Here is a 22,799-nt window from a genome sequence, read left to right on the forward strand (position 1 = left end):
CTAATTGTACAGAACAGACTAATAAAAATGCTTTAAGATGAGCAATATTATTACAACCTGCAACAACATGGATAAATAATGTAATATTGAACCAAAAAAGCCAGACACAAGAGGACACAACTCATGCTTACAATGATTTGAAAAAATAGGTAAACTATACTATGATGTTAGAAGTCAGTTACTTTTGGAAAAGAGCCCAAAGACATGCTACAAATGTTATGTTTCTTGACTTGGGTACTTGCTACATGGATGCCTTTACTTTGTGAAAAGTCATTGTGTTATACATAGGGTCAATCTTCATTATTTGCAGATTTTGTATTTGTGAATTTGCCTACTCACAAAAATTTATTTGTAACCCCCAAATCAACACATGTACCCTTTGTGGTCATTCACAGATATAAGCAGTAAGGGGGACATTTTGAGTTATCAGATGTTTATGGTCCCATCTGAGGTCAAACTCAAGGTAACATTCTGCCTTCTTATTTCAATCTTCATATTGTAAACAATTATCCTTTTTGTAGTCTGCCTAGTGCCATGTATTTTGCATTTTTTGTGCCTTTTGTGCTTTTTTTAAAGCTGTCTAAAATGCTGGCTAGTCTTCCTAAGCTCAAGAAGCTGTGATATGCCTTATGTAGAAAATACGTGTTAGATAAATTTCCTTCAGACCTGAGTTATAGTGCTGTTGACCATGAATTTTGTGTTAATGAGTCAACAATATATATTAAATAAGGGATCATCAAGCAGAAACACACACTGAGCAAAGTTGTGTGTTGATTCGTTTATGAAATGTTTCCAGAGGTTCTCACGAGCCTACCCTGTATTTTCCCTATGAACAATGGTTTGGTATTCACTAATTTAATATTCAATGTAAGCAATAAATACATTTTTAAATCTTTAAACAATTTTTAATGTTTATTTTTGAGAGAGAGAGAGAGAGAGAGAGGCAGAGAGAGAGGGAGACACAGAATCTGAAGCAGGCTCCAGGTTCTGAGCTGTCAGCACAGAGCCCGATGCAGGGCTCGAACTCATGATCTGAGAGATCATGACCTGAGCCGAAGTCAGATGCTTAACCCGCTGAGCCACGCAGGCACCCTAACATTTTTAAATATAAGAACAACTAAGAGAGTACTGCCAGACACTCATTGAAATAATTATTAGAGGATGCATTTAATAATAGCACAGAAACTTGATTAAAATGTAGAGAAATTTAACTATTGAGTGTAAAAAAATACTTTTTGTGTAAAGATATAAAAGCGAAATTCCAAAGAAGTATAATAAAATGAAGAATGAGAAGTATTTGAAGAGTAGTTAAATTATGAAAATGTCCAAAGGTAGAACTGAAATATTTAAGAACATTAGTTTTGTTAGAAGGTAAGAAATTGTGTATGTGTTCAAAAAATTAGAGAAACTATGAAGAAATAGAAGTACAATCTATAGCTTTCAAAGAAGTACACTAAAACATGAGAATTGGGATAAGAAAAATCTATCAACAGAAAGAAAGAATAAAGAAAAAATGGTAAACAGAAATCTGCATAAACTGGTATTAAAAATTCAGATATGCACATATTCACAAAAATGTAAATAGATTATACACACTTACTAAAACATGAATTATCAGATGGCATTTTTTAAAAATCTAGTTATATGCTAGAATTAATTATATTACATAACATTAATTATATGTTAGAATTATAACATTATCAATTACAAGAACAGTAGACTGTAAAACACCCAAATTATCAGAAGAAAACACCACATACACAGTTATACATACATATCCCAGAAAAGTAAACACAGATTATAAAGTGAAATATCAATATAGTAAAATAACAGGAAAGTATTAAACAAAGGAATAACCTAAAAGACCAAATGTATTGTCATTTTAATAAATTTAGATTACCAGCTCACCTGGGAGGAAAAAAGGCTGTGATCTCAAAGCAAAGAGGAGGAGAGAGTTCAACAAGTTTCTGAAGAGAGAAAATTACATCAAGAAGGGGAATTGATAGAGTAGGACAAGGGAATTTGCAGCCTGGAGCATACCAGAAGGATAGTATAATGTAGAAGAAAGCCAACATGCCCACAGAGATGGCATGTATCCCCAAAGGGCAGAGATGGCATGTATCCCCAAAGGGGCAGAAAACATGGATTAATTGAATGTCTACAAATGAACCACTTCTCACAAGTTAAATGTAAAACATCTAGCCACAGGGCATCTCTCCCAAGGCAGAGGGTTCTTTCATGGAGAACCGAATAATTCCTATTTATCTGGCATTTGGGGACCACTCACAGGAAAAGCAAACTTCCTATCTGATAACATAAGACAAAGTTCACCAATTCTAAAGTCTAACCCATTATACATCTCCAAACAGCTTAGTGCCTCACGCTTAAATAAAAACCAACAATATTATCAGACATTTGAGAAAAATTTCCACCATAAAAAAGAGATTTTGAGAAAGGATAAATGACCCTAGGGGATAAAGGTAACACGGGGGGAGAAGAAGAAAAATAATAATTAAAATCTGCAGAGACATGAAAAGCTAGTGCATCCATAAAACAAGAACAGGTTGCTATGAAAAAAAAAAGTAATTACAGAAAAGAGTACTCTCAGAAAATAAAAGATACAATTGTGGATAAAAGAAAGTAGAAGAGTTGGAAAATAAATTTGAGGAACTATCTCAGAAAGTAAGACAAAAAGACAAAGAGAAAAGATAAGGACATAACTTAAGCCACAGAACTTGTCAGGTATGTAGTGCAGAGAGGTGAACTGGGGGAGAGAGAAGTCACAGAAGGTAGGGAGCTGTTTTTGTGGAAAGAGGACAGAGAAAGTGGGGGAGAGTTCAGGAAAAGCGCTTCTCCCAGAAGTAGCTGGGGAGAAAGACAAAGAGTGGAAACACAAGGGACTGAACAAGAAATCTGTTCCCCAAAAACATTGACAAGGAGAAAGGAGAGGGTTTCAATACCATTAGGACTCTATAAATAGGGGAGCACAAAGTCAGAAATTCTGGAGTTCAATACCTGGTGGTGCTCTGATGAGGAGAAAGGGTGAATCCCCAGGAACAGGAGGTGACGTCCAAGGGGTCAGTGGGCCACACAGGGAGAAGTGGTTCCCTGGCTTGAAGAGCATTTGGTAGAGGCCATATGGCCTCCCCACAGGAAAAGGTCCCTGTGGACCCTGGAGAACAGCCACGTTTGAGACACCAGAAAGCAGCAAAACCTGGCGCTGGCTGTGTTGTGATTTGCCATAATCTCTGAACCTATGCCACTGTGCAATTTCACGAACATTCTTTGAGGCAAGCTGGCACCCAGCCATTGCTCAGTGAGACCCTCCCCCAAAGGGCTGGAGCAGGTCCACACCACAGGGTTCCCTGTAGTGAGGGGTTTGGAAACACAGCCCCATCTGAGATAAAATTCAGGAGGAAGGTGCCACCTAGAAGGCTGATGGCTTGGACACAGACAGTATAGAAGCAGGGAATGGACAGAAGGCTGAGACAAAGGAAGCGTGCTTGATTGCTGGTTGGTGAGAGTGCAGAGTTCCTGTGCCTGAGACTAGGAAACTGGAGAAGCCATTTTCATCTCTCTCGCACATACATGCACATGCGTGCACCACACCCATCCACCCCAGTAAGCTAAACAGCACCACCTAGTGGAGAATGGAGCTTTTACACCAAACCCCGCCCAACTGTGCCCTCCAAGCACATGTCCTAGAGGTCCACCACAATTTTCTCTGCCAGCTTAGTGCTATAAAGTGCTTCATAGTTTGAATTCTAGAGGAAACTGGACGCAACTTCACTCGGGTTTCATTCTGTTTGCAGCCATCTACTCGTTTTGTTGTTTTTTTGTTTGTTTGTTTTCTGTTTTTGTTTAAATTGTTTTTTCTTTTTTTTTTTTTCCTTTTCTTTTTCTTGGATACAGAAAGAGAAAATGTTATTTTTATTTTCCTTTTTAAAAATTTTTTTGTTTTTTAATTCTTTTTCCTGTGTATTTTTTGTAAAATTTTAAATTCTATTTCACTTTTTCCATTTAATTTTATTCTATTTTATTATATACATTTTTAAGTTTTTTAAACTTTTTCCTACTTTTTTTCTTTTCTTTCCCTTTTTCTCTGTTCTATCAAGCTTCTTTCAACAACCAGACCCAAGACCCCTAGTATCTATCTTCCGTTATTTGATTTTTTGTGTTATTTTTAATACTTTAATTTTAATTTTTTATTTTGTTAATTATTTTTCTTTCTCCAAAATGACAAAATGAAGGAAATCACCCCAAAAGAAAGAATAGGAGGAAATGATAGCCAGGTGCTTAATCAACATAGATACAAGCAAGATGTCCGAAATAGAATTTAGAACCACAATAATAAGAATACTAGCTGGGGTTGAAAACAGCATAGAATCCCTTTCTGTGGAGATAAAAGAAGTAAAATCTAGTCAGGACAAAATTAAAAATACTATAACCAAGGTGCAATCTTGAAAGGATGTCATGGCGGCAAGGATGGATGAAGCAGCGCAGCAAATCAGCAATATAGAAGACAAAATTATGGAGAATAATGAAGCAGGAAAAAAGAGGGAAACTAAGGCAAGAGAGCATGATACAAGACTTAGAGAACTCAGTGACTTATTAAAAAGGAATAACATCTGAATCAGAGGAGTCCCAGAAGCAGAAGAGAGAGAAAAAGGGGTAGAAAGTTTATGTGAGAAAATTATAGTGGAAAACTTCCTAATCTGGTAAACAACACAAATACCAAAATCCCAGAAGCACAGAGAACACCCATTAGATTAAAAAAAAAAAACCTGACCATCATCAAGGTATATCATAGTCAAATTCACACAATACACAAACAAGGAAATAATTATTAGCAACAAGGAAAAAAAGTCCTTAACCTATAAGAGAAGACGGATTAGGTTCACAGCAGACCTATCCACAGAAACTTGGCAGGCCAGAAAGGAGTGGCAGGATATATTCAACATGCTGAATTGGGAAAATATGCATCCAAGAACACTTTATCCAGCAAGGCTGTCGTTTAAAATAGAAGGAGAGGGGTGACTGGGTAGCTCAGTTGGTTAAGCATCTGACTTCAGCTCAGGTCATGATCTTGCAGTTCGTGAGTTTGAGCCCTGCATCGGGCTCTGTGCTGACAGCTCAGAGCCTGGAGTCTGCTTCAGATTCTGTATCTCCCTCTCTCTCTGCCCCTCCCCTGCTAGCATTCTTTCTCTCTCCCTCTCAAAAATAAATAAATGTTAAAAAAATAAAATAGCATAGGAGAGATAAAGAGTTTCCCAGACAAACAAAAAATAAAGGAATTCAGAACCACTAAACCAGCCCTGCAAGACATTTTAAGGGGGATTCTCTGAGGGGGGAAAAGATGAAACAAAACAAAAAAGACTAAAAGCAACAAAGACTAGGAAGGACTAGAGAAACCACCAGAAACTCCAGCTCTACAGCCAACACAATGACACTAAATTCATTATCTTTCACTACTCACTCTAAAAGTCAATGGACTAAATATTCCAATCAAAAGACATAGGGTATCAGAATGGATAAGAAAACAAAATCTCACTATATGCTGTTTACCAGAAACCCATTTTAGACCTAAAGACACCTTCAGATTGAAAGTAAGGGGATGGAGAACCATCTATCATGCTAATGGATGCCAAAAGAAATCTGGAGTAGCTATACTTACATCAGACAAACCAGATTTTAAAATAAAGACTATAACAAGAGATGAAGAAGGGCATTATATCACTCTTAAGGGGTCTATCCACCAAGAAGATCTAATAATTGTAAACATTTATACCCCCAACATAAAGCACCCAAATATATAAATCAATTAATTACAAATATAAAGAGACTAATTAATAATAATGCCATAATAGTAGGAGACTTCAACACCCCACTTACAGCAATGGAAGGATAATCTAAACAGAAAATCAACAATGAAACAATGGCTTTGAATGACACTCTGGACCGGATGGACTTAACAGATATATTCAGAACATTTCATCCTAAAGCAGCGGAATACACATTCTTCTCGAGTGCACATGGAACATTCTCCAGAACAGATCACATACTGGGAAACAAATCAACCCTCAACAAATATAAAAAGATTGAGACCATACCATGCAGATTTTCAGACCACAACGCTATGAAACTTGAAAACAACCACAAGGAAAAATTTGGAAAGACAACAAATACTTGGAGATTAAAGAACATCCAACTAAAGAATGAATGGGTCAACCATGAAATCGAAGAGGAAGGTAAAAAGTATATGGAAGCCAATGAAAATGATAGCACAACAGTCCAAAACCTCTGCAGCAAAGGCAGTCATAAGAGGGAAGTATATAGCAATCCAGACCTTCCTAAAAGAACGAAGAAAGGTCTCAGACACACAACCTAAACTTACACCTTAAAAAGCTAGAAAAAAACCCCAGCAAATAAAACCCAAGACCAGCAAAACATGGGGAATAATAAAGATTAGAGCAGAAATCAATGCTATCACAACTAAAAAAAACCTGTAGAACAGATCAATGAAACCAGGAGATGGTTCTTTAAAAGAATTTAAAAAATTGATAAACCCCTAGCCAGTTTGATCAAAAAGAAAAAGGAAAGGACCCAAATAAATAAAGTCAAGAATGAAAGAGGAAAGATCACAACCAACACTGCAGAAATACAAACAATAATAAGAGAATATTATGAGTAATTATATGCCAATAAAACAGGCAATCTGGAAGAAATGGACAAATTCCTAGAAACATATAAACTACCAAAACTGAAACAGGAAGAAATAGAAAATGTGAACAGACCCATAACCAGTAAATAAATTGAATTAGTAATAAAAAATCTCCCAACAAACAAGAGTCCAGGGCCAGATGGCTTTCCAGGGGAATTCTGCCAAACATTTAAAGAAGAGTTAACACCTATTCTCTTGGACTGCTAAAAAATTAGAAATGGAAGGAAAACTTCCAAACGTATTCTACAAGGCCAGCATTACCTTGATTCTAAAACCAGACAAAGACCCCACTAAAAAGGAGAACTACAGACCAATTTCCCTGGTGAACACGGATGCAAAAATTCTCAACAAGATACAAGCCAACAGGATTCAACAATATATTAAAAGAATTATTCACCACGACCAAGTGGGATTTTATACCTGGGATGCAAGTCTGGTTCAATATCTTCAAATCAATGAATGTGATATATCACATTAATAAAACAAAGAATAGAACCATATGATCCTCTCAATAGATGCAGAGAAAGCATTTGACAAAATACAACATCCTTTCTTGATAAAATCCTTCAAGAAAGTAGGGATAGAAGGACCATATATCAAGATCATAAAAGCCACATACAAAAGACCCACCGCTAACATCTTCAATGGAGAAAAACTGAGAACTTTCCCCCTAAGGTCAGGAACATGACAAGGATGTCCACTCTCACCACTATTATTCAACATAGTGTTGGAAGTCCTAGCTTCAGCAATTAGACAACACAAAGAAATAAAAGGCATCCAAAACAGCAAGGAGGAAGTCAAACTTTCACTCTTCACAGATGACATGATACCCTATGTGGAGAACCCAAAAGATTCCACCAAAAAACTGCTAGAACTGATCCATGAATTCAGCAAAGTCACAGGATATAAAATCAATGCACAGAAATCGGTTGCATTTCTATACACCAATAAAGAAGCAGCAGAAAGAGAAATCAAGGAATTGATCCCATTTACAGTTGCACCAAAAACCATAAAATAACTTGGAATAAACTTAACCAAAGAGGTGAAAAATCTATACACTGAAAACTATAGAAATCTTGTGAAAGAAATTGAAGAAGGCACAAAAAAATGAAAAAAAAAATCCATGCTCATAGTTTGGAAGAACAAATATTGTTAAAATGTCGATACTAACCAAAGCAATCTACATATTCTATGCAACTTCTATCAAAATAAAACCAGCATTTTCCACAGAGCTGGAACAAATAATCCTAAAATTTGTATGGAACCACAAAAGAGCTCAAATAGCCAAAGCAATCTTGAAGAAAAAAAAAAAAAACAAAGCTGGAGGCATCGAGATGTATTACAAAGCTGTAATCAAGACAGTATGGTACTGGCACAAAAACAGACATATAGATCAATGGAACAGAATAGAGAATCCAGAAATGGACCCACAAATGTGTGGCCAACTAATCTTTGACAAAGCAAGAAAGAATATCCAGTGGAAAAAAGTCAGTGTCTTCAGCAAATGGTGTTGGGAAAACTGGATGGCAACATGCAGAAGAATGAAGCTGGACCACTTTCTTACGCCATACACAAAAATAAACTCAAAATAGAAGAAAGACCTAAATACGAGACAAGAAGCCATCAAAACCCTAGAGGAGACAGCAGTCAACAACCTGTTTGACCTAGACCGCAGCAACTTTACTCAACATGTCTCTGGAGGCCAGGGAAACAAAAGCAAAAATGAACTATTGGGACCTCATCTAGATAAAAAGCTTCTGCACAGCAAAGGAAACAATCAGCAAAACTAAAAGGCAACCAGCGGAATGGGAAAAAATATTTGCAAGTGACATACCAGATAAAGGGTTAGCCAAAATCTATAAAGAACTTATCAAACTCAACACCCAAAAAACAAATAATCCAGTGAAGAAATGGGCAAAAGACATGAATGGACACTTTTCCAAAGAAGACATCCAGGTGGCTAACTGACACATGAAAAAATTCTCAACATCACTCATCATCAGGAAAATACAAATCAAAACCACCTTGAGATATCACCTCACACTAGTCAGAATGGTTAAAATTAACAATCCAAGCAATGACAGATGTTGGCAAGGATGTGGAGAAAGAGGATCTCTTTTGCACTGCTGGTGGGAATGCAAACTAGTGCAGCCACTCTGGAAAACAGTATGGAGGTTCCTCAAAAAATTAAAAATTGAACTACCCTATGACTCAGCAATTGCACTACTAGGTATTTATCCAAAGGATATAGCAGTGCTGTTTTGAAGGGGCATATGCACCCAAATGTTTATAACAGCACTATCAATAGTGAAAGTATAGAAATAGCCCAAATTTCCATCAACTGATAAATGGATAAAGAAGATGTGATACACACACACACACACACACACACACACACACACACACACACACAATGGAATATTACTTGGCAATCAAAAAGGATGAAATCTTGCCATTTGCAACAACGTGGATGGAACTAGAGTGTATTATACTAAGTGAAATAAGTCAGTCAGAGGAAGACAAATATATGACTTCACTCATATGTGGAATTTAAGATAAAAAACAGATGAACGTAAGGGCAGGGAAGCAAAAATAATACAAAAACAGAGAGGAACAAAACATAAGAGAGTCTTAAATACAGAAAACAAACTGAGGGTTGCTGGAGGGGTTTTTGGTGTGGGGGGGGGATGGGCTAAATGGGTGAGGGGCATTAAGGAGGACACTTGCTGGGATGAGCACTGAGTGTTATATGTAGGTGATGAATCACTGGCTTCTACTCCTGAAATCATAATTGCTCTATATGCTAACTAACTTGGATGTAAATTAAAAATAAATAAAATTATAAATAAAAATAAATGCTTAATTTATATTATAATAATAATATAATATAAATTATAATAAAAATTATAAATAAAAAAATAAATAAGTAAACAAACAAAATCTTCAAAAAAAATAGAAAAGATAAGGACAATCTGGGAGCTCCAGCGGGATCCTACTCAAGGACACATTGTGACCTGTGTACAGCCTAGAAATGCAAGAGAGTTAACACCCCATAGGGCAATCCTTGACCTATGTGTTGGAAGCCCATGAATAAATGTGCTCATCTTCTATCTCTGGGGCAAACGATTCCCATAGTGCTTTCTATATGGTTCCCAAAGAGATCTCTAGTAGGATGGAGCCCCACTAGAGTTCTCTACAGTGGTGACTGGCTAGATAAATACTCTTGGATTGGTTTTTCCTCTTCTCCCTTACACTTTCCCCATCCCCCCATCTCTATTTCCTGGGATCACTTGCATGCAAGACTTTGTCTTACTTCTGCTTGTGGGGGGAATCTAAGCTATGACATAAAAGGTTTCCAAATTTTTTATGATTACAAAAGAATCTTGCTTTATTCTTTTATATATTTCCATGTGACCATGTGTAAGTTATTCTCTAGGGTGTAAACCTAAAAGTAGAATTGCTCAGTCACCTAATGCATTCATTCCCAACTTTATTAGAAATTGCCAGGTTACTTGCAAAAAGATATTTTTTCCTTTATAGTTTGTAATTTTTTTTATGTCTTTTTATTTATTTTGAGAGAGAGAGAGAGAGAGAGAGCATGAGTGGGGGAGAGGCAGAGAGTGAGGGAGAGAGAGAATCCCAAACAGGTTCCATGCTGTCAGTGCCGAGCTTGATTCGGGGCTTGATCCTATGAAACTTGAGATCATAACCTGAGATGAAATCAAGAGTCGGACGCTTAACCAACTGAGCCATCCAGGTGCCCCTGTGTCTTAAGAGATCCTTATTTTCATGGAGGTTCATGCTATTTATTTATTGTCCCCCCTCATAGTTTTAACCTTTATTTTTTTTAAACGTTTTTTATTTATTTTGAGACAGGGAGAGACAGAGCATGAACAGGGGAGGGTCAGAGAGAGGGAGACACAGAATCTGAAACAGGCTCTAGGCTGAGCTGTCAGCACAGAGCCCGACGCGGGGCTCGAACTCACGGACCGCGAGATCATGACCTGAGCCAAAGTCAGCCGCTTAACCAACTGAGCCACCCAGGCGCCCCTCCCCTAATAGTTTTAAAGTTTGATTTCACAATTAGGTCTTTAATACATCTGGAATTTATTTTCAGGCACGGTGTGAAGCATCGGTGTTTTTGAGCTAACAAGCATTGAGAAGAAGCTTCTCTTTGCTTTAAAACATGCTTCTTGCTGAGATGTCTTGGCATTTTGCATAATGCACATTTGTCAGACCTAGAAATGGCAGGAAGGTAACAGAGGATGGGGGAAACACGAAGAAACCAGGGATACCAGAGGAATTTCACATTTCCAAATGTGAGTACAAAGATCTTCTTTGGGCAAAGCAATCATACAAAACCACTTTAGAGAGGTTTATAGTAGGTCTTAGTTGTTTACAGTGGCACATTAGCAAATAACTTTGGGTACCCTCACCCCCATTAGTCAGTTGAAATATACTCAGGGAAATTGTGAAAACTATGAGAAAAGAAGTAGCTTTAGTCTGAATGAAACATGATGGAAAGGGAGGTCTGCAGCAAGAGAATCACATTTCAAAGACTAAGCTATAACAAAGGGATTTTCTGCCATCTTGGAATAGCTGTGCACCCTGTGCATTTATTCACTTATTCATTCATTAAATAAACATGTATTGGGCATGTACTCCATTCCTAGGACTATCTTGGATGCGTGGGAGCTGTAAAGAGGAATAAGTCCCTCTTCTTACCTTCGGTGAGTTCCTTTCTAGGCAAAAAACCACAAATATATAAGGAAATACATCTCCATTCTATGTAATAAACACAAAAGTGGCTATAGAATACCACACAAACTTAGTGCTGAGCAAGGAGGAATGAAGTATCAATGTTGGGAGGAGGAGGAGGTCAAGGGGATGTTCCTAGAGAAGCTAACATGTGAGGGCTTATTCAAGGGTGAATAGTAGTTCACCAGGTGTACAAGGGCTAGACAAGAAGATCCTTTGAAGGACTTCCCAACTGGAGGAAGCAGAGAAATCAGACACGAGAGACAATTGTGCCTCCAGGTAGTAAAAGAAGGTTTGAAAATGTCATAGAAACAACATCTATGTCTCCTTTTCAATATGAACTTGTCTTAGTTCTGAAGAAGAGACACAATTTCAATAAAGAAAACAAGCAAGGACTGAAATTTACCTTCTTTTGCATACATATCCAGATTCCTTTCATCCATCTGCTAAAATTCTTGGTCAATCACCACTGTGTGCCAGGTACACGAGGCATGAATCTTTTCACAGGAATCTGTGAAAAGACAGGCATGTTGTGCACTTAAGATTAATACAATGTTGTATGTCAATTAAAAATTTTTTTTAATGTTTATTTATTTCCAAGAGAGAGGGTGCCCCAGAAGGGGTAGAGAGAGAGAGGGAGACACAGGATCCAAAGCAGGCTCCACACTGACAGCCTGTTGAGGGGCTGGAACCCACAAACCGCGACAACATGACCTGAGCCGAAGTCAGACGCTTAACTGACTGAACCACCCAGGAGCCCCAATTATATATCAATTGTTTTAAAAAAGAGATGGGCCAATACAAATATAGATGCTGATAAGACCAGGCCTCCAGAGATGTTTACAGATGTTGATACTCAGGTCCTACATGTGTAAACACAGCACCCCATTCTGCCTGGGAAAACCAGCGAAGAGAGACCAAGGAAGTAGTCCTTGAGTGGAAACTTGATAGGTAAATAAAGTTTGCCAGGCAGGTAAGTGGGAAGGAGGTCATTCTAGTGGAGGTTACAGGATGTTATAGAGGCCTGATCATAATGCCCCTTCCAGCCGCACTGCCTCATCTACACTTAGCTCAGAGAAGAGAAGCAAAGTCATTCTCTGAAGCATGGTGGCCACTGACTGGACCAGAGATGGCTTCATGACAAGAAGGTAATGCCCTACGATGTAGCTGGGCACAAAGGGCTTTACCCAGTTAGGAAGCACTGGAAAATGAATTTGGCCAATCAGATTGGACCCCTCCCCCCAAGAATTTGAAGAGTACAGATTGGACTGCCCAGTCAGTGTAGAAGGATGATGAAGAGAGATTCTCCAGAGAGAATTGGAGATCTGGTGAGAGCACCTGGTGCCTAGAGCCTCCTTAAATCCTGGATAGATTTTTTGATGCCAAATTCAGTCTCCATGTGTTCTTACAATAAAATTACTTCCTTTCTCAAGCAGCCTCATGACTCCAGGTCTTGTAGCCAAGCCCCGCACACCTGCCCACATATGTGTACAGAGTGAAAAGCAAGGGAGGGTGGGGTAGCATAACATTTCAGGGAACTTGTAGAAGTTTAGAGCACCGGTGAGATATAAGGAAGGTCATAAGAGCTAACATTCACTAAGTGCTTACTATGTGCCAGAAACTATTTTAAGTGCTTCACAAATATAAACTAATCTAATCCTTAAAAGAAGCCCATGATGTTCTATTAACTGTGTTTTATCAAGAAGGAAACCCAGGCACAGAGAGGTAAAACAGTGTGCCCAAGTTTGTACAGCTAGTAAGAGGCAAAGGATTTGAATGCAGAAAGCTTGGTTCCAGAGTCCTCATATGTAGCTACCAAGCCATACTGATTCTGTAGAGTTAAGAGATGTTGCTAGAGAGGTCGGCAGGGGACAGATCAGGAAAGACCTTGTATGCCTCGCTTAGGAGTCTACATAATTCAACAGAGCGGTCCCGCATTTATCTGTTTTACATACTGCACTTCTGTGTGAAGATTTCATTTAGATATAGGGTCTGCGTCTAAAACTGCTATAGGCAATGGCAATGACAGAGGAATTTTGAGCTAGAGAGTGATGTAGTCTGATTTGCCATTTAGAAAGATCGTGCTGGCAGCGGTGTGGAGAATGAGTTGGTCTATCTGCTACTAAAGGCAGTCGTTGCAATGGCCCCGAGGAGACATGAAGAGTTTTGATGTAGAGCAGTGTAGTGGGAATGGGTGTGAGATATATTTAGGAGTGAGACTCACCAGGACAGTAGAAACTGACTGAACGTGGAGGAAGAGAGGAGGGGGCCAGGTCACTGGGACCTGAGCACTCCTGCGCATGCTCAAAGGCACACCTCATGCATGTGCATAATCATTTGCATGCCCACACCATGCACAAAGGAACATTATTAACTTCAGGTAGAAACACACATACTCAGATTCACAGATGTATTTTATTTCCATGCTAGGTGAGAGCCCTCACAGCCACGTCTGCAAAGATCCCTTTCTCCTCATACCCTCTGTCGGAATCCTGTTCTGAAACAGGATGTTGTTCTATTACAGGTAGATCCATTATAGATTATCTGTCTATCTATCTATCTATCTATCTATCTATCTATCTATTTAAGTAGTCCTTAGCCTGGGGTACCCCACCTCTACAAGGCGAGGTTTGAAAATGTGCAGAGGTAATTTTAGTTGCTACAGTGACCCAGGGATGTTATTGACTTAATGTCCAGGGACCAGAGTTGCTAAACATTGTGCAGTAAAAAAAACTATCCTGCCCCAAATACGACAGCACCACCTCTGAGAAATACTGGAAGAACTTCATAGTCAAACAGCCATAGGTTTGAAGGGTGCCTGGGTGGCTCAGTTGGTTAAGCGTCGAGCTTTGGCTCAGGTCGTGATATCGCGGTTCATGAGTTCGAGCCCTACGTTGGGCTCTGTGCTGACAGCTCAGAGCTTGGAGCCTGCTTCAGATTCTGTGTCTCCCTCTTTCCCTACCCTTCCCCTGCTTGCGCTCTGTTTCTCTCTGTCAAGAATAAATAAACATTAAAAAAAAAAAAAAAAAAGAGCCCTAGGGAAACTCCTCCCCTTACCAGATGGACAAGGTAGCATTTTTTTGAAAGTAGGGTTCATGCTCAGTACGGAGCCCAATGTGGGGCTTGAACTCATGAATCTGAGGTCAAAAACCGAGCTGAAATCAAGTGTCAGACTCTTAACCGACTGAGCCACCCAGGCACCCCAGACAAGTTAGCATTTTTGAGCCTCAGTTTCTTCACCTGTAAGATGGGAATCTATTATCTGCCTGCCAGGATTCTTATGAGGATTCTGAAAGGTAACATAGTGCCTGACATGTATGGAGCTCTTGGTAAGAATAGTTTCCTTTCCTTTCCTTGTTTAGCATCACAGTCCTTTTCTCGATTTCCTGTTATAGGTCATGAACTAGTGTGCTAATTCCCAAGAAGCAAATGTTGCTCCCACCCCCTCATGCTTCTGGGTGCAGAGCAGGCCTGTGCAGTCCACTTCAAGGATAAGTGATTGACAGCAAAATGTCCCTTGAAATAACTCATGAACAGCTTGTGGAGGTTGAGCTGTTAGAGATTCCAGCTCGGGAAGAGCAGTTTCCGGCCCTAGTGGCTGACAGCCCAAGATATTTATAGAGACAGGGGCAGCATGGATGAATGGATGGTTCAAGCCCAAAATGGGGGTGAAATTATGGAGAGGCCAGTGGCTGTTTCCTTATGTCAGAAATCAGAGAGCTAATCTTCCTACAAGGATGTTTGTAAGCCCTTGGGGTGTCTGAGGCTTTTCAGCCCATCTCCTTGAGATGCTAAGAAGTGATACTTATCATCGATTAACCAAATGACTAACTGAAGTGTCTAGCACTGAGCTAGATGCCTTACTCATACTACTTCTAAGTGTTCATAGACCATTTTCAAAGCAATTCTTGAATTACTCTATAGGTGCGAACACTGAAGCTTGGCAAAGTAGAGGGGCTTGTCCAAAATGACACAGCTGTAAATTGATGATCAGGCTCGTTTTGACCTTGGTGTGTGTTGACTCCCATGTTGCGTCTCTTCACTAAATGAAACAGAGGACCAGGGAGGCTTTTGCTGAGTGTTCTTTTTGTTCCCTTGAGCGTGTGTTTCTTTTGGTGTTTCACAATGACAGTCCTGACCTCCCTTGAACTTGTGGAGGTGGGGAATCCCTCTGTCCTAGCCCAGGGCTGGGCTGGGTGTCAGTGAGGATCCCCTGGCTATGGGCACCCGATACTGGTGGCTAAGGGTGGATTGGACAGTTATATGTGACACTCTGAGCTGATGGTAACTGCTCTGCGGTAGCATCTCTAATAGTGGCCGAAGTCACTGATGCAGTGTGATGACCAGTGACCCCCTGCTTGATCACGTGACCCCTCAGATTGATCGATAACTGTGCCATACTGCTCATTAAATATGTTGACTATCATCCCTAACGGTATTATCAAGATCATTATCAAGGCTGATTTCAGAATGCTGGGCTTATTCTATATATTACTATGGAAAAGGCTAGAGAAAGAGGTTTGTTACTTTTTGCTGCATATGGAACACTATTATTATGAGGATAAAAGAACATTTTCACATTTACGGTTTCTAAAGTTCCCAAAGAAATACAAGCTCATTGTAAAAAAATTAGAATACACTTAAAGACATTTATTTGTTAGATACCTAGCCAACATTCTAGCAATACCCAGACTTTTTTTTTTCCAGATATCTACCCCTCCCCATTATAGCCCATCTGCTTTGGATTGGCCCTGTCTATTCTGAGATAATCAGGATAATGATTCAGAGATGGAGATGTGACACAATCTGGTCAAGGAGACTCAGGTGTTAGTTGTCTGAATCATATGAGAAAGAAATTTCTTCTTCGGAAAGAGATACCAGGAGAGAGGTCTTCTCTCTGGAGCAGCATGATAGGTAAATGCAAAACCTGGAACTTCTGTAGCCGTTTTGGCACCGTGAAGGGAGCCAGCCTTGGGTTAAAGCTGGAGCCTTGGAAGGCAGAGCAGAAAGAGAGAAGGACACAGATCCCTGAAGGGGAATGGCATTGCTGAATCTCTGAACCACATCAGCTATGTTTTGGCTTACCCTACCACTGGCCTTTTCAGTCATGTAAGCCCATAAATCCCCTTCATTTTTCAAGCCAGTTTGAATTGGGTTATTTGTTTCTTACATCTGAATGCAGAGTTGGTTGTCTGTTAACTCCATAGAAACCTGAAGAAAAAAAAATATAGCAAGCTCACGTCAGCCTACTATCAAATCAAGACACATAATGAAGGTCATAGGGCCTGCATGGCAATGTTTCAAGTGACCTTCATCTCCTCCAGATAGAGGAGACAGATTGTGCTAAAAAATCAGGCCAAGATTTGATTGCAAAGGAAGATGAATTCACAGCCCTAACAAGTCTGTGATGAAATCAGGGCCCTGGTAAGGTGAGATCAGGACTCTGACACATGGGATAGGGATATTTGGGTAGATGTCTTTGAGAACCTAGAATCCTCTGGGTCAGCAGAGGTGCCGCCCATTTGCCAGAACAACTAGCCTCCCGTTGCCACCTAGATTGATAACTGTGGTCAGGTCTCAGCTTGGCTTCATTTGGGAAGTATTGTCCTTGCTGTGGAATAAAAGGGATTATTTCCCCGAAAGAGACACAGGACACAGCAAATGTGTGAAAAAAATATATAGGTGAGAATGGATTTCAGGATTGCTGGACAAAAGAGCTTGAAACATAAATCTGGTATGCAAGATTTAATGATACAGACACACTTCCATGACTTCAAATTTAACATCCTGGCAAGGGACTGTTCAACAACCATCCTGGAGGAGGTCTTCACATGGATTGATTCATTGAAGCTTGAAACCAATGATGGTCTATAGGAAATAAGATGTGGATGCCTCAGCAGAGTATTAAAGAGGAGGTTAAACAACAACAACAACAACAACAACAACAACAACAACAACTCAACACTAGAGTGTTGAGATGCCTGGGTGGCTCAGTTGATTAAGCATCTGACTTCGGCTCAGGTCATGATCTCAAAGTTGGTGGGTTCAAGCCTGCATCGGGCTCTGTGCTGACAGCTTAGAACTCAGAGCCTTCTTTGGATTCTCTGTGTCCCCCTCTGTTTCTGCCCCTCCCCTACTTGTGCTGTCTCTGTCTCTCTCTCTCCCTCCACTCAAAAATGGGTAAATAAACATTAAAAAAAAAACAATACCAAAAAACAATCTGATTAAAAAATGGGCTGCAGACCAGAATAAACATTTTCCCAAAGAAGACATACAGATGACCCCCAGACATGTGAAAAGATGCTCAACATCACTCATCATCAGGGAAATGAAAATCAAAACCACAATGAAACATCACCTCACATATTTCAGACGGCTATTATCAAAACAGACAAGAAATAACAAGTATTGGAGAGGATGTGGTGAAAAGGGAACTCTTGTGCACTGTTGGTGGGAGTATAAATTGGTGCAGCCCCCATGGAAAGCAGTATGGAGATTGCCTCCACAATAAAAATGGAACTACCATACAATCCAGTAATTCCACTTCTGTATTTTTATCTGTGAAAAAAAAACTTGAAAAGATATATGCACCCCTATGTTTACTGCAGCATTACTTACAAGAGCCAAGACATGGAAGCAACCTTCATCTAGCAATAAAGAAGATGTAATATATACACACATTATGGAATACTACTCAGCCATAAAAGAGAATGAGATCTTGCCCTTTGAAACAACATGGATGGACCTAGAGGTTATTATGCTAAGTGAAATAAGTCTGACAGAGAAAGACAGATACTGAACGACTTCATTTTTATGTGCATTTAAAAAACACAAAACAAAATAGAAATAGACTCAGAAATACAGGAGAACAAACTGGTGGTTGCTGGAGGGGGTGGAGGAGTGGGCAAAATAAGTAAAGGCGATTAAGAGGAACAAAGTTCCAGTTATGAAACAAAGGAGTCACAGGGATGAAAAGCACAGGATAGGGAATGCAGTCAATAATATTGTAATAACTTTGTATGGTGACAGAGGGTAACTAGATATCATGGTGATCATTTTGTAATGTATATAAATGTCAAATCACTATGTTGTATACCTAAAACTAATATTGTAGGTCAACTACGTCAATTAAAAAAAAAACCCAAACCTTAGAGGGATAAGCATGTTAAAATGGATTTATTATGTAATACCAGAGAGCTCTCAGGTGACTATATTCTCTGGGAAGGCTCTGAAAATACTTCCTCCACTAAAGAAATAAGGAATGTGCTGAAGAAGTGGCTCAGTGTTTCCTGTCTTCTGTAGGCCAGGGTTGATGGTATGAGATGCTGCTGTGGACCTGGGGTCCCCATGTCAATGAGATGATAGAATTCGAGAACAGGGAGGCCAGAAAGTAGCACTTAACTGTCAGATACCATGTGAGTGTAATTATCATAATGAACAACAAGATCAGATGGAAATCAAGGGCCTTGATCTTGGGGGATCAGGACAATGGCTAACAGACAATGTTTCTAGGAGTGAGATAAACGGACAACCAGCGAGGACGTTGCTTAAATCCTATGATCAAAAAATCAAGAAAGAGCGAACGAAAGGCTGGTTGCAATGGAAAAATATCATGATTTCTTAACCGAGCCAGTTTTTAGAGCACTTGATAGGAGGGGGCTGGGCCCCTTGAAGAAGAACAATGTGCAATGTCACATCAAGTTTATGTAGCAGAGATTCTTCCAATTCTTCCTTCAAAGAGACCTACAGTCTTGCAACAGAGTCATCGTACACTGAGTGCAAGGGAACATCCAGACCTTTGAAGGTTGTTTTTTATGGGATCTGAGCTGACACTGATACTATGGGGACCCCCAAATGCCATCATAGTCCCCATGCTTAGGGATGGCGTATACAGAGGCCAGGTGTTACGTGGAGTCCTAGTCCAAGTCCATTTTATCTGTCTCTAATTGCATAATTGAGATGGATATACTCAGCAGCAGGTTCCCTGGCTTGTAGGGTAAGAGCCATTATGGTATGTAAGGCAAAATGGAAGCCCACTATGCTACTGCCCTCAAACCAAGATAGTAAATTAGAAATAATACTGCATCCTGTGGGATGGCAGAGATTAATGCTGCTGTAAAGGACCTAAAAATCAAATGAATCAAGGTGAACTATGGTGGATTACCATAAACTTAAATAAGTGGTGGTCCCAATCCCAGCTGTTGTGCCAAACACAGCATCTTTACTGAGATCAACACAGACTATGCTACTTGGTATGCATCTACCGAGCTGGTGAATGTGTTATTTTAAATCTCCATCAGGAAAATGGATCAACAGCAGTTTGCATTTTCTGGGACAGACAGCAGTACACATTCAATGTCTTGACCCAGAGCTAGATCAACTCTCTTACTGTCTGTCACAACATAGTTTAATTTTTTTTAATGTTTATTTATTTTTGAGACAGAGGGAGACAGAGCACGAGTGGGGGAGGGGCAGAGAGAGAGGGAGACACAGGATCAGAAACAGGCTCCAGGCTCTGAGCTGTCAGCACAGAGCCCGATGCGGGGCTCGAACCCACAAACCGTGAGATCATGACCTGAGCCTAAGTTGGACGCTTAACCGAGTCACCCAGGCGCCCCTGTCACAACATAGTTTAAAGTGACCTTGATCATCTTGACATTCCACAGAACTTCATGCTGGTCTACTATATTGATGAAATCACATTAATCAAAGCTGGCAAGTGGGAATGAGAAGTATCCTGGAAGCCCTGGTGAGACACCTGAGTACCAAAGGGTGGGAGATAAATCCTAGAAAAATTTAGGGGGCCTAACACACCTATTAAGCATTCAGGTGTCCAATAGTCTGGGACATGCTGGAATATCCCCTCCAAAGGAAAGGAGAAACTATTGTGCCTTGTACCCCCTGGCATAAAAAAGGAGGCGCAGTCCTTGAGAGGCCTTGTTGGATTTTAGAGACAGAACATACCATGGGACTATTATTAAATCCTATTCATCAGATGAGTCAGAAAGCCACTGGGTTTGCGTGGGGCCCAGAGTAAGACAGGAGTCTTCAGCAGATCCAGGCTGTAGCAAAAGCCTCTAGAATCATATAACCCAGCAGGATCAATGGGGCTAAGGGTCTCTGTGGTAGTTAAGGGTGCTGTGCAGAATCTCCAGCAAGTTTTATTAGGGGAGTAGCACCACGAACAGCTAAGGTTCTAGAGCAAGGCTATCTGCAGCAGACAGCTATCCATCATTCAAGCGACAGCTCCTGGCATGCCACTGAGCTTGGGCAGGGACTGAGTGTATAGTCATGGGGCATCAGGTGACTATGTAACTGGATCTGACCTTCATGAGTTGGATCCTGTCACATCCACCAAGTCATAAGCTTGAGAAGCACAGCAGCAATCAATCATATGGTGGAACTGTGCTCAAACAAAACTGGAGAGTTCAAAAAACTTACATGATCAGGTGTTTCAAATCTCCATGCCACCTCCATGCCCTCTGTTGCCACGACACCTGCTCAGACCTAAGGCCTCATGAGAAGTTCTGTATAATGTAGGCAGGAAAAAACTGGGTCAGGTTCCTAAATGGAATGCCTTGATTTGTTTCTCTGAGCCATAAACAGGCTGCTGACCCATTACCACTCAACTCAACACCATAAACCTTCTAATAGACAAAGCTCTATGCAGTACACCCGGTCATTGACTTTTGTGCTGGGAAAAGTGACCTGAGAGAAGTGTATTAATGTTCCGTTGTGAGACTTCCATTTATGCATTCATGAGCTGATGAACATTTAGGTTGTTTTCACTTTTTGACTATTATGAATAGTGCTCTAATGAACATTTGTGTACAAGTTTTCATCTGAACATGTATTTTTCAATTCCCTTGAGTTGAATCGCTGGGAATTAAATTCTATATTTAATTTGGGGACGGGGAAACCAACACTCTTTCCACAACGGTTGTGCCATTTTATATTCTCACCAGTAATGTATAAGTGTTCTAATTTCTCCACATCCTCACCAGCTCTTATTTTCTGTTTTTTTCCCCCTAATTATTATAGTCATCCTAGTGTGTATGGAATAGTAACTCACTGGTATGAGTTCCCTTGATGGTAATGAAAGATCCACTCTTCTTTCTTGTAAGCTTGACCATACATTCTAAAAAGTGACATTTGTTATATTTTATGTGTAAGTGTTTGTATTGAACATACCCAGAATACTTTCCCCACCACAATGTGGAGCCTTTCTCTGTAGTCAAGGACTATAATTAGTGTTAAGAAAAAAAAGACGAGACTTAAGCACAGAGATGCACGTCTAGAGGGAGCAGCCACAGGTTTTAGATCTCCTAGAATTGGTACTAGGAGAGAACATCATATAAAAGTTTTTGAGGGGTGCCTGGGTGGTTCAGTCGGTTAAGCATCCGACTTCGGCTCGGGTCATGATCTCACGGTTTGTGAGTTCGAGCCCCGCATCGGGCTCTGTGCTGACAGCTCAGAGCCTGGAGCCTGTTTCAGATTCTGTGTTTCCCTCTCTCTCTGGCCCTTCCCCTCTCAAGCTCTCTCTTTCTCTCTGTCAAAAATAAATAAAAACATTTAAAAAAAGTTTTTGACATATGGAATAACTAGCATAGAAATGAGATGACTATCAGCAAGGTAAGTGTTTGTGCAGGAGATGGCCTACCTGGTCACAACAGAAGGCTGATTGTGGGAATGTATATTTAGAGAGATATAGGCTCTGAAGCCTAGTTTCTCCTATGTCCAGAAACTTCTCTTGCTCTAGGTTCAGTATGGGCTTAAAACTACCCAAGTGACTGACCATCCAGACTACTCCAGCAGGTTGTCAGTATGACAACACAACTGTAACTCATTTATTCACTCATTCATTTGTTCAAGAACTAACCATCAAGGGGCACCTGGGTTGCTCAGTCAGTTGAGCATCTGACTTCGGCTCAGGTCATGATCTCACAGTTCGTGAGTTCAAGCCCCATGTTGGGCTCTGTGCTGACAGCTCAGAGCCTGGAGCCTGTTTTGGATTCTGTGTCTCCCTCTCTCTGCCCCTTCCCTACTCATGCTCTGTCTCTCTCTGTCTCTCAAAAATGAATAAATGTTTAAAAAAATTAAAAAAAAAAGAACTAATCATCAAGCATCAAGGGCCAGCACTGAGAGCATTGTTCTAGACATAGGGTGTATGGTGGCCAACAAGACAGAGCCTGTCCCTGCTCTCCTGAGTCTTACGCCATGGCAACACACAGAACCAGATAGCCTCTAAGTATTCCTGGATCTACTCCCCTCCCTCTTGCTCAGAACTTTAACCCTCATACAGGACATTCACTTCTTCAAA

The 22,799-nt window shown here is 40.1% G+C and overlaps 1 protein-coding gene across 2 annotated transcripts in view; it reads right to left on the bottom strand.

Annotated features, from left to right (window-relative positions):
• REC114 (REC114 meiotic recombination protein) overlaps positions 1-22,799 on the bottom strand; it is a 172,110-nt gene that overhangs the window by 114,864 nt on the left and 34,447 nt on the right. For both annotated transcript variants that reach the window (XM_042988432.1, XM_042988431.1), the window contains exon 2: positions 11,886-11,990. In XM_042988432.1, coding sequence (XP_042844366.1) covers positions 11,886-11,918 — 33 coding nt within the window. In that variant the 5' untranslated portion in view covers positions 11,919-11,990. The remainder of the gene's footprint in view (positions 1-11,885; positions 11,991-22,799) is intronic.

The sequence above is a fragment of the Panthera tigris genome, chromosome B3, assembly GCF_018350195.1.
Source record: "Panthera tigris isolate Pti1 chromosome B3, P.tigris_Pti1_mat1.1, whole genome shotgun sequence".
Classification (NCBI taxonomy): domain Eukaryota; kingdom Metazoa; phylum Chordata; class Mammalia; order Carnivora; family Felidae; genus Panthera; species Panthera tigris.